This window comes from Ascaphus truei, chromosome 17 (genome assembly GCF_040206685.1).
Source record: "Ascaphus truei isolate aAscTru1 chromosome 17, aAscTru1.hap1, whole genome shotgun sequence".
Classification (NCBI taxonomy): Eukaryota; Metazoa; Chordata; class Amphibia; order Anura; family Ascaphidae; genus Ascaphus; species Ascaphus truei.
This window is the reverse complement of record NC_134499.1, coordinates 37,323,732-37,337,156: the sequence shown is the minus strand read 5'-3', so window position 1 is coordinate 37,337,156 and position 13,425 is coordinate 37,323,732. Positions and strand designations below refer to the sequence as shown.

General features: G+C 42.9%; 1 protein-coding gene across 2 annotated transcripts in view; it reads right to left on the bottom strand.

The window, feature by feature from the left end:
* Window positions 1-13,425, bottom strand: part of ARHGEF3 (Rho guanine nucleotide exchange factor 3) — a 220,107-nt gene that overhangs the window by 84,322 nt on the left and 122,360 nt on the right. For both annotated transcript variants that reach the window (XM_075574838.1, XM_075574839.1), the window contains one exon: window positions 10,852-10,920. In XM_075574838.1, coding sequence (XP_075430953.1) covers window positions 10,852-10,920 — 69 coding nt within the window. The remainder of the gene's footprint in view (window positions 1-10,851; window positions 10,921-13,425) is intronic.

Sequence of the window (13,425 nt, the reverse complement as noted above, 5' to 3'; positions counted from 1 at the left end):
GCAGCATATATTCCTAACAGTGGTGATATAATGTGCTATACCAGAGGGGCTCAACTTCAGTCCTCAAGGCCCCCCAACAGGTCAGGTTTTCATGATATCCCAGCTTTAACAAAAGGTGGCTCCATCAGCTGCTGCTTCAGCACAAGTAGCTCAATCAGAGACCCAGTCTTCGACTGAGCCTCTGATTGAGCCACCTGTGCTGAAGCTGGGATACTGGAGTTGAGTACCTCTGTTTTATACTATACATTGTAACTGGTTTGTGAACACGCTGGGGACTTTCCTTTTCTTGTGCTCACAACAATACTATTAGCACAAACAGAGGCAGAACTACGGGGGTGAAGGGGGCAGTGGCCTTGAGCTCAACCTCTTACTGAGTGAGCAGGTCGGGATGGAGACTCCTGGTTGTATGATTGCAGAATCTATTGAAAAAGCAATAATATAGGATAAAAAATAAATAAAGACTGTAGGTACATTACCTGCTTTGTGCGAGGCACTATGCCACAGTGACTGACTCGTGCAAAGCCATATACAGATCTGCTACAGCTGTTTAGCAGAGTTTCACTGTACTAGTCCCTCAGAAAAGTGTACGACTCGCAGGCTGTGTTACTAAATTGCACTATAAGAAAATATACATGGATCTTGTGTGTTGAATAGAAGCTTTTTAAGACCACACAGGTCTCTTATTCATATGTGAATTAGTCTTGGGTAGAGCTAGGGCCCTGGAAATGTCCAACCATAGCTATGTATTCATATTTCCTAAGTTACTGGAATAAAAAGGATGACACGATACAGATGTTTGAGCAGCGTGTAGGAATGTGCTTTGTCATTAATTTTAGCCTTTTCTGCTAAACACCGATTTTTGTATGGAATGCAGGAATAAATATACTTCCAGCGAATTCTAATCAACTGCGTGGAGTCGCTATAAATACTTTTCCTGGTTTTGTTCTGCTTTTCTTTCCCAAAGTTCAGAGCCAAATCAAAAGATTTGTCCTTTTCAACACAAGGCAGTAATGTATTCCCCCGAGTACTCCGCTTTTTTTAATGGTAAACACATCTGCCAAAGTCGTAGCTAATATGCACTTCATTGCAAACAAAATGAGTGGGAGATAAACTGATAAGCTTAGTTTTCTAAGCTATTTTTCAGTTACCTAGGCTGCCAAGCGTTCAAGTTGTTTATTTTGATACGACATGTGAACTGTAGCCCGGAAACACACGTTTAAGCCCTTGCTGCCACCCATGCTTGCTCCTCGATGCGTTGAAGCCCTCCTCTGACAAAGTCGGGGTAACTAATATTAGTACTAGATATTTACATGTTATTACCCAGATTCCCTTGGCTGCAGCGGAAGCACTGCATACTAAGAGATAATGGGGAACGGCAGGGTTGCAGACGTGGGAATGTGCGCACAAGTGATATTTTTATTTGCTGTGTTTGAAAGAGTGAACTGCAAGAGACACAGATGTGAAACCTTCAATAGCTAACTTAAAAAGATGAAAAGAGAGTTCAAGCTTTCACTTCTTCATTGTGTGTGTGTGTGTGTGTGTGTGTGTGTGTGTGTGTGTGTGTGTGTGTGTGTGTGTGTGTGTGTGTGTGTGTGTGTGTGTGTGTGTGTGTGTGTGTGTGTGTGTGTGTGTGTGTGTGTGTAATATTTCTGATAAAGTGTGATAGCGAGACAGGATAGATTCACGATACAGGCCCAAAATCAATATGCTGGTGGGCAAGATTTCAGATCCATTCATTTGAAATCTTCCCAAGGAAAACGGCTTTACAGCATATTGGACATACAGTAGGACAGATGTGGTTACCCATCAAAAGTGGGACATGGTTATATTGCGGCTTGTATTCTGTCTTTTCCCTAATTCTAACGAAGTCTGGAAGGTTACTCCAGATGATAAATTAAATTTTCCCTCAGCTGATTTTCTTAGCTAGTCAGCTGCTAATTACAACGCACAGGCAGATTGCTGTTATATGAAAGTCATTATCCTAAGGCTGTGAGTTAATAATCACAAGGAATCAATTTTATAGCCCGGAGATTTCCACTTTAGTACCTTATTGGGCTCTCTTTTTTCCTACAATGTAGTGCTAATCTCAATTTCCTCTCTTTGTTAGATCTAACAAACACTGTGCAGATATTCCAAGTAGAATCTTACAGCTGCAGGGACACGGATATAAAACGAACTGCTCTAAGCATGATCAGCTACTGTATGCATTTCATTTCTTCCCTGCTAGGGAGGCCACGAACACGCTGTAAGCAAGTTAAAACATATCTGAATGTAGGATTTCTATCTAGAGGACACTTTATATGAACACATAATTGCTATAAAGAGTACCAGTTGCTTATATATGTCTAACAGAATCAGAACTAGGTGTAAAAACAAGAACATTGTGTCTTTAGATTAGGTCAAATGAGCATTACATTCAACAGCCATCAATTTAAAAGGCATTTAAAGAGCGCCTTTAAACATGGGGTATGTAATTGTTGGATTTTGAAAGCAGTGGTTAATATATTTGCTGTTGCTTTGCTGAAGCGATTAGAGGAGATTAAAGCAGCAGTCCTTGCTGGCTGATTTCTCAACACGACAGACACGTCACTGGGAACGCCCCCCAGGAACGCCCCCCGCGGCCCGTCTGGTATGGCCAGGGAAAGCACCCGCTTTCCCTCAGCCTCCGCGCGCCTCGGCACAGGCTGCGGCACCATGTTCGCAGACTTAGCGTACGTTACTATGCCCGGGCTGATGCACCCTCTGTGTAACCCTATGTACTACTGCTTCATGAACCATGGTGAAGCGTAACAATATTGCAGCTTATGTTTTGCGATGCCTTGTTCTGGTTACAGTACAAATCTTATTCACACACAGTTAACAAAGTTACAATAATTGTTACTTAACTGAAGTATCTGCTGCCAATTCCCGTCAATGACTGCGGCCCCCGTATTCCCTGCAGCACGCGCACCTGGTGGCGCGTGCACAATTGAAAGCCGCGTTTGCGGTCTGTAGGGGAGCGATAGGATGTGTGGGGGGGCAGGGCGAGGATGGGGGGTGCGGCCATGACGGGGCATATCTGCCCTGCCATTGGTGCGCGCCGAACCACATGATCGCGTCGCGGCATGGGAAGTCACAATTCTTGTCTTCCCTGCCAGCGTACGTGTCACAGCGCTTTGCGCGCCCACACACACCCAGCCACTGGAGACCCGGCCTTAAGCGGATTCAGCAGCAAACAGATCACATTTTACACACTGACCTGAACCCACCGGGGATCTGAAGATGAAAGATTTAACATTTTTAAGAAGGTGCAACATCAAGAATACATCAGAAGATCAACAGGACCGGTGTAAATCTACGTTTCAACTGTAAAATGAAACACTTTGCAGCAGCACTTACAGAGCAATTTCATTCCGGCCTGTTCCGTATGTGGGAAGCCCTTCCTTCTTGTGTTTACACTTATATTTCATGTATATGCTCTGGGCACACGGTTGGCGCTTTGTAAAAAGAAACACTAAAACCTTTTAAGGTATATTATTTTTTTCTAATAAGCAAATTGAGTAATTTTCCTAGAACAAAAAGTTAAGATTACAGAAACAGGTAGGGAATTGAATGATACTAATATTTTAAAATAATGCACTATAAATACTTATTACCAAAAGATTATTTTAATTACTAAAAGATTGACATTTCGGTGAATATAATAATACCATCACATTTTAAACTTTAGCACTGTTCCCCTATAAAGTATACATATGAAATATGTCATTTTAATTAGATTATATCAAAGTTTAATTCTCTGTTACAGATGGGATAGATAAAATGAAAAGCTTTTTTCACGCCTAATAAAAATACCACAAAATATGTGTAACCAAGTAAGTATATTCCCAGGGGTTTCACTTAACACATGTGGACATTCACATGAACCTTGTCCCCACCCACTCATAGAAATACTGAAGGTGTCAAACTATGTCACGTACATCTCTAGGGCACTCTCCCAGTGTGTCATATTGTGGTGACAGAGACCGGCAAGTTACGCAGAGCAGCAAAAGCAATCGGACTTCTGCAGGTTTCCAACGCCACCGACTTTTTTTTTCTTTTCTTCATGACGTCATTTAAAAAAAGTGACACATTGTCCTGCGGGCTCCTGCTGTATGTAGCAACGCGGGCGCGCTTTTATCGGGACGGTCCAATCAAAATACTGCGGCCTACCTTGTTGATGTTTAGGTTCAGCCACAGAAAATGTCTCTTCTTAATATTGAGTGTTTGAGACACCCACTTCTACCATATGTGAAAGTGTAATTGCAGCGATATAAAGCAGTACTAAGGGCCTTTTTGTGTATCCGTGGCTGTTTGGGTCGCTTTAGGCTGAAAATCAACATTGATTCCAATTGGGATTTTCATCCGAAAATGGCCCAAAGTGCCACTCCGGTAGATAAAGATTTACCCACCAAGTAGGAGGACACATTTCCAACTGGCCGCTTCTTGTTACAGCGTGGCGCCGCCAAGCAACATTATACCATCGGCTAGTCACAGCGGCAGCGCAACACGCCCGGTGTAAAAACATCTAAGGTAAGTATGAATTGTACGGTCTGGGACGTTTGGCTGCGATATTTGGCTGTACGCCGCCGCTACAACTCACCGCCGGGCAGGTCGCCACGCACTCTGACCCTGACACCATCTTTAAACCTCAATGTTCCGTCGCCGCTCATGTAAATGTCCTGCCGCTCCGATGCGCCATCTTTAAAATGTTCCACGTGGGACATATAAAGATGTTGAGCCACGGGACTCGGAGAGGCGGGCGGGATTCTTTAAAGATGGTGGCCGTGCGTAGCGAAATGTCAAACAGCGACCTGCCCGGCGGGGAGTTGTAGTGGCAGCGGGACAAACGCTACAGCCAAGCATCCCATACCGAGAATTCTAACCCTGGGTTAGTGGTGTGTAGCAAGGCAGCGGTGAGAGACGACACACTATCAATATTGCAGACCTGGCAGGGGTCTGTAACCTGGAGCAAATGTTTTTAATGTATAGCGCTATTTAGCATCATTATACAATACAGTATGTTCATTCTTTTGAGGCAGGGTACACATTTTTCATACTTAGCATAAAATATTTTACCCTGAAGCTACATGGTTGTCTGGCAGGATTTTTCACATTCTTAGGTTGCTCTCTCCTCTCTTAGTGAAGGTTTGACAACTTTATTACTTAATAAATGTATGTAAATCACTAAATATTTGCTTTTCAGCCTAATGTTACATATCTACACAGGGCCGCCAACAGAAATCATGGGGCCCGGGACAAACGAAAGGAGCAGGGCCCCCCCCCCCGAACCCTTAGCGCACCCCCCCCGAACCCATAGCGCACCCCCCGCACGTACCCATAGCGCACCTACCATGAAAAAATATCTTTTAGCGCGCAACTTTTACTTAACTGTTTTCTTATTGTGACACAGAAAAGAAAACATTACAATGCAACCTGTTTATTTTTATATTTTCAACAAAAGACATGTGACTGCCTGCCTGGGTGAGCGGGTGGGTGAATAACGGTGGGTGAATGACAGTGGGTGGGCGAATGACAGTGGGTGGGTGGGCGAATGACAGTGGGTGGGTGGTTGGGCGAATGACAGTGGGTGGGTGAGCGAATGACAGTTTGGGCGAATGACAGTGGGTTGGGCGAATGACAGTTCTGGATCGGGCGAATGACAGTGGGTGGGTGGGCGAATGTCAGTGGGTGGGTGGGACAGTTTGGGCGAATGTGGGTGGTTGGTTGGACAGTCGGGTGGGTGGGTGGGCGAATGACATTGGGTTGGGACAGTTTGGGTGAATGACGGTGGGTGGATGGGCAAATGACAGTGGGTGGGTGGGTGGCTGGGTGAATGACAGTGGGTGGGTGGGAGAATGACAGTGGGAGGGTGGGAGAATGACAGTTGGGAGAATGACAGTTGGGCGAATGACAGTGGGTGGGTGAGTGGGTGGGTGGGTGAGTGGGTGGGTGGGAGAATGACAGTGGGTGGGTGGGAGAATGACAGTGGGTTGGGTTGAATGACAGTGGGTGGGTGGGTGGGAGAATGACAGTTTGGGAGAATGACAGTGGGTGGATGGGTGGGTGATGACAGTGGGTGGGTGGGCGAATGACAGTGGGTTGGGCGAATGACAGTTTTGGGCGAATGACAGTGGGTGGATGGGTGGGTGGGCGAATGACAGTGGGTGTTGGCGAATGACAGTGGGTGGGTGGGTGGGGCGAATGACAGTGGGTGGGTGGGTGGGCGAATGACAGTGGGTGGGTGGGTGGGCGAATGACAGTGGGTGGGTGGGTGGGCGAATGACAGTTGGGCGAATGACAGTTGGGCGAATGACAGTGGGTGGGTGGGCGAATGACAGTGGGTGGGTGGGCGAGAATGGCGGGCTAATCCCGCAGCTGTTGTCCGGGGCAGGAGGTGCGCGTGGGGGAAGTTGGGTTGGGGTGCGCGCGCGGGGGAAGTTAGGTTGGCGCAGGGCCATCTTAACAACATTAGGGGCCCCCGGGCAAAGCAGTGCACAGGGGGGGAGGGAGCCCGGCCTACACAATCACTCACATGAATAACAATGTAAATTAACGATTTGTTAACAAATAGTTAATATCCCCTGAATATCTAGTTTACAATTTATTCTGACATCTTACTGTTACAGTGTTATTCATAAAACAATGTTTTATATAACTTTTACAATACCTCACAAGAGAAACATCGCTTTGCTATAACTGCCGTACAGGGAAACAACTCTACCTGTACCCCCTTATTTATCTGAAGAAATATCACAATAAAGACAGTGACTGTTATATACTTCTAACCTACGCAGACGGTCGCTCCCAGCCTCCCACGCGCTCACTAGCAGCAGCAGGCACCGGAAGTGCTGCACTGCGAGGCTGCGAGCGGTTGTGACGCGAGCCGGGGTGCCGGGCGGGGGAGAGCGAGCAAGCGGAGCTAGGGTTCCACTTCCAGGCGGGGGGGAGTGTGCGGAGCCGGGTGCCGGGCGGGGGGAGAGCGAGCTGGGGTGCCGGGCGCCGCGGCGGGGGGAGAGTGAGCCCTCCTAGCTAGACTTAGAATGGAGATTTTACATTTTTAGCATTGGTGGGTTGGGCGGCCAGGTGGCTTGTCCAAAAATACTGGACACAATGGTAAAAGTTGTGACGCCCCCAAATCATATTAAAAAAAAAACAAGCTCCCGAATACATATAAAATATAGCCCCACCTCCCCAATACATATAAAATATAGCCCCACCTCCCCAATACATATAAAATATAGCCCCACCTCCCCAATACATATAAAATATAGCCCCACCTCCCCAATACATATAAAATATAGCCCCACCTCCCGAATACATATAAAATATAGCCCCACCTCCCCAATACATATAAAATATAGCCCCACCTCCCCAATACATATAAAATATAGCCCCACCTCCCGAATACATATAAAATATAGCCCCATCTCCCCAATACATATATTAAATATACCCCTACCACCCCCATATATATTAAATATTCCCCCAGCGCATACATATATATATATATATATATATATATATAATATCCCCCACCACCACCCCCATATATATATTAAATATCCCCCCACCTCTCCAATTCATATAAAATATCCCCCCCACCTCCCCAATTCATATAAAATATCCCCCACCTCCCCAATTCATATAAAATATACCCACAGAACCCCCATATATATATAAATATACTCCAACCACCCCCATATATATTAAATATACCCCCACCACACCCATATATATTAAATATACCCCCACCACCCCCATATATATTAAATATACCCCACCAACCCCATATATATTAAATATACCCCCACCACCCCCATACATATAAAAATATACCCCCACCACCCCCATACATATAAAAATATGCCCCCACCACCCCAATACATATAAAATATACCCTCACCACCCCCATACATATAAAATATACCCCCACCACCCCATACATATAAAATATACCCCCACCACCACCATACATATAAAATATACCCCCACCACCCCCATACATATAGGGGAATCCCATGGCACATCCCCTACGTCCCACGTTGGGAGCCGAGGGGTGGGAGCGGGGGATGAGCGGCCCACAGGCAGCAAGACAGATACCCTTCTTGGCCTACACATGCGCGCAAAAAAATCGCCGCCATTAAAAAAAAAAAAACTTTTTTTTTTTGAACTTTAACGGGCATGGCCGGGCCCCCCTGACTCACGGGACGCCAGTGCCCTCTGTCACCCCTGTATCTACATAGCTACATAATAGATGAGGTTCAACAAAGAAATACGTCCATCAAGTTCAACTCATGTAAAATTTAGATGACAGATACTTTATCCTACAGTATATCCGTACTTACAGTATATTGATTCAGAGGAAGGCAAACCCCAGTGACATATCATGTAATGATGTCTCATAAGGGGAAATTAAATTCCTTCCTGGATCAACATTCTTCCCATGTTTACTTATTTGGTATATCCCTGAATACCTTTCCTTTCTAAAAAGATGTCCAACAGTGTTTTGAAGATATCTATTGTATCTGCCATCACAGTCTCCATGGGTAATGAATCCCACAGTGTAACTGCCCTTACTGTAAATAACCATTACCTTTGTTGCTGGTGAAATCACCTTTCCTCCAACCTTAAGGGATGCCCCAAGTCCTTTGTACTGCCCGTGGGATGAATAGTTCTTTTGAAAGCATCTTGTACTGTCCCCGAATACATTTGTATATAGTTATCATATCCCCCCTTAGACTCCTCTTTTCTAATGTAAATACATGTAAATAAATATAAATTAGCCAGCCTCGCCTACAGTCATTTTCCACCCCCTGTTGTGGGGCGTTGGTAGCTCCCTTCGCATTCATATAGGTGAAGCATGCAGACTCTTTACCTTTAGTTTGCAATACTTAGATTCAGAGATAAGACCCCTCCAGAGGTAAGGGAGAGCCTGCCCACTGCCACACATTAGCAGCAGTGGTAGGTGTAGCACGTGGCAGCTCCTGGCTGCAAAACAGGCATTCACATATCGGTCTAGGACATTTGGTCTCTGCTGTTTCGCCGCGACGAAGTCGCTGCTGGCGTTTAGCTGCCACTCACTTCGACGCCAAGTTAAGCCCTAACCTCACCCCTTACCCTAAAACCCCCTAATACCAATGCTACACCCTACCCTAATACCTTAACCCCTTAACTGCTAAAACCCCTTAAGTTAATTTACCTTATTGCGAAATGTCCAGCGGCAGAGCGTCCAGTGGCGGAGGCTCCCTAGGTGGCCAAGCATCACGCTGACTTGGTCGTGGCAGAAGTGCCACAAACAAATATCTGATTCAGCGCACGTATGATATAATCTCTAGGTTGTAAGCGCTCATGGTGAGCAGGGCCCTCATTGCCTCTCCGTATCTGTGTGTGTATATGTGTATTTGTATGTAACTCTATGTAATTATCAGATCTCAGAACCGCGCTGTGGAATATGTTGGCGCTTTACAGATAAACCATAATACAGTAATAATAGTAAAAGTAAAAATTATAGTGACAGTGTAGCACCAAGCAGCTCTTGGCTGCAAAACAGGCACATCTAGTGTAAGTACAATAGCTCATTGCTGTAAATCGCAGTGCATACATTCAGTACATACCTGACTTCCATTGGTTAACATTCACACATTGAATATTTAATCCCACTGCGGTAACTTTGAGTTATGGATCCTGCAGCAGACACTGTGTCTCCCAGCGGAATATAACATCCACCCCACACACCCACCCCAATTAACTTCCCATTGTCTTTAAGGCTTTCCTTTGTGTCATATTTAGATGGATGGAGTGGCTGTAAAATGAACAAGAGAAGCATGCTGATGGTTCCTCCTGACCTGCCTATCTCCAGCTGTGCAGCTCCATTTCAGAGCCCCAATTACACACAGCTAGAGAGAAAAGGAGATGTATTCAATAAAAACCTTCCTCTTATTTGAAAGCCGTGCAAAATTAAGAGATTTAGGCCCAGCTCCACAACATGGTGCTAAGCTGTAGCGCGCCATTACTCCCACTCGCATGAATAAGCATGAATAAGCATCAAGGTGACTAACGCTTCTCACCCTTTTGTGGATCACGGCATTACATTCTTAAAAATGAGCAGAATAAATCTGATTCCATCATAGGTGATGTTGACAGTCATTATACGTGTTGATTTGTTTTTATTTTTTACTTATTTTATTTATAATTACATTATATCATTATGTTTGTTTTAATTATTGTTGTTTTAATCGTCTAATTATTCCTCTGGTGCGTACAGGCATACCCCGCATTAACGTACGCAATGGGACTGGAGCATGTATGTAAAGCGAAAATGTACTTAAAGTGAAACACACCTTTTCCCCACTTATCGATGCATGTACTGTACTGCAATCGTCATATACGTGCATAACTGATGTAAATAACGCATGTGTAACAGGCTCTATAGTCTCCCCGCTTGTGCACAGCTTCGGTACAGGTAGGGAGCCGGTATTGCTGTTCAGGACATGCTGACAGGCGCATGCGCGAGCTGCCGTTTGCCTATTGAGCGATATGTACTTACTCGCGAGTGTACTTAAAGTGAGTGTCCTTAAACCGGGGTATGCCTGTACTGTGTTATTTGTATTTTAGATGTAAAACTCTTTGCTATTCTAGATTTGCTTTTGTTTGCAGAATGTCAAAAGCTGTAATTTCTGTTAAAATAAATATGCAGAATACATGTTTAATGTGAGAACATTTCCCTTGATTATTTGGCAAGGAGTACACCGACAGTATTTAGCACACAGCAAAATAAATATACATGCATTTTCCAGCTGATAATGAAACATAGTAACACATATTACTCACATCACTTGTATCCAGGCTGCAGACACTAATAGCATCATCTTGTTCTTGGGAACTCTGCTTCCTTTTCCTCTGCGAAAGAAACACAATGTACACAAATTAGGCTGCTTCCTTTATACTGATGCACACATACGGCCTGTTCTGCTTACTGTTTACTGCATTTTCAGTATGAGATGATAATCTTTATAGTTTAGACCTTTTGGAAGTCCGGTAAACCGTTTCCTCACGCACGTTAGTAAATAGTAAAGATTAGCGAATGTCTGCAAAAGTGCTTCGCAAAGCGGTTTGTAAAGTTTCTGTAAACGTCACCTTTTTTTGGGGGCCAGAATTGTGCAATGTTTTGCGGAAATAGCAGTAATTGTTAATATATAAGGGGCCAGGAGGTGCTGCAAATTTTAATCTTTGCCAATTGTTTTTTAGGCAAAGCTTGACAACTTATGTGAACGTTTTTGGCCAAAAAGGCAAATTTTGTTTGGTTTGTGAACTTTGGCAACATTTTTGCACATCTCTAGTAAACAGTACTTGTGATTCTTTCTGTTGCAGGCCCTTCATATATACATATACATATATATACATATATATATATACATATATATATATATATATATATATATATATATATATATATATATATATATATATATATATATATCCATGTAGAGGTATCAGTACCGTGTTAGCCGAGCTTCAATAATCAAAAAACAAATAGATGATACCGTTCTGTGGCTAACGAAATGCTTTTATTTGTGTGAGCTTTCGAGATACACTGATCTCTTCTTCCGTCGATGTTACAATGAATGAAGCAAAAGGTATACTTAAAAACAGTGTTTTGTTCCTTCCCCCGGTGTGGATGTGTTTTATGGCTAGAGGTGTCAAAAGGTTACTGAAAGCAAGTGAAGAAAGAGTGTGTATGTGTATCAGTGTGAATAAAAATGAGTGGAGAGCCACAGTATATACAGTGCTATACACAAGGTGTGTGTGGAGTGGGAGTGGATATAAATGGTGTGGGTGGGTGTGGAAATGTGAGAGTTTGTAGCACAACTAAAGGTGTGTGTGGATACTAAGTGGTCCCTATTGGTGTATAGGGATGGATATACACAGTGGTTGACAAATCACCAAAAAATCTACTCGCCACACAAAAAAATCTACTCGCCACCTAGTACCAAACGTGTGCTGCTTGGGCCAATATTTACTCGCCCGGGGGTTAAATCCACTCGCCCGGGGCGAGCAAATGTATAGGTTTGTCGAACACTGAATATATATATATGTATATATATATATATATATATATATATATATATATATATATATATATATATATATATATAAAGACAAAAAAAGAAAGCGCCCGTCTTTTTGCCATGTAATAGAATATAGGCATCTATATAAATTTTTCATAGATATACATTTATAGGGTTATATAGATCCCAACAGGTGCAGTCTTTTTTTTCTATATATTTTATATATATTTATATTTATATATATATATATATATATATATAAAATTTAGGTTATGGTGGGTGAAAAGGTGACTAAAAATCCTCCACTGTATAGCATATAAAAATATTACTTGTGAGCACAGACCTGTCCAAGACATGTGAATGTGCTCACAAGTAATATTTTTATATGATATATATATTTATTTTTTCTGTACCCATTCCACTTTAATTTCTGTGCCCCTTATTTATTTTATCATTTAAAAAAATCAACAAGACAAAGTTGAAAATACATATATATATATATATCTACATATGAATATACATATACAGGCAGTCCTCGGTTATCCAACGGAATCCGTTCTGGAAGTAGCATCGGATAGTGAAACCGTTGTAAAGCGAGTCCCACGTTAATCAGTGGCGGTGAGCGCTGGATAACGCATTCCAGCGTCGAAAAACGGCCCTTAGGGTTGCATTGTAAAGCGTTGGCTATGCCATTTGTTGTATAGTGAAACGTTGGATAACGAGGACTCCCTGTATACACACACTCATAATATGTTGCCACATTGCAATTTTTCCCGGTTTTGAACAAGTACCTAGAGAACAACAGGTCCAATTTATTTTTGGGTTGAACTAAAAAAAAAAAAAAAAGATTTCAAGACAAATAAATGGGTGATGTTGACATCACAGAGTAGATAGAAAAGCCAGTGACACCGGTGCTATGTATGTATGGCTCTCTGAGCTCGTCCTGTTTATCAAAGATACTCCAATTCCAAGACCCGAACATTTGTCAGCTGTATGCAGATTTCTGAATGGCTATATTTGAACAGGCATTTCATTTAGTATATGGAGGCTTCCACATTAAATGAATGTTACATTAAAAAAATAAAAAAAAATTAACAATAAAAATAATGAAGGTTAATATTTAGACCAACATCATGTAATATATATATTTCACACGCATTAGCTGGTTAGCAATGTGTTCCCAATATTTGTTAAAACATTAAATATGAAAGTGTGAATGAATATACACAGTCTATTTCCCCCCCATTTATCTTATCCATCACATAAGCAGCAGTTTGCAAAGGCCTGGGGAAAAGCTTCCGAGATGTATCTAGTGGCAGATAATGGGAGAGAAAGG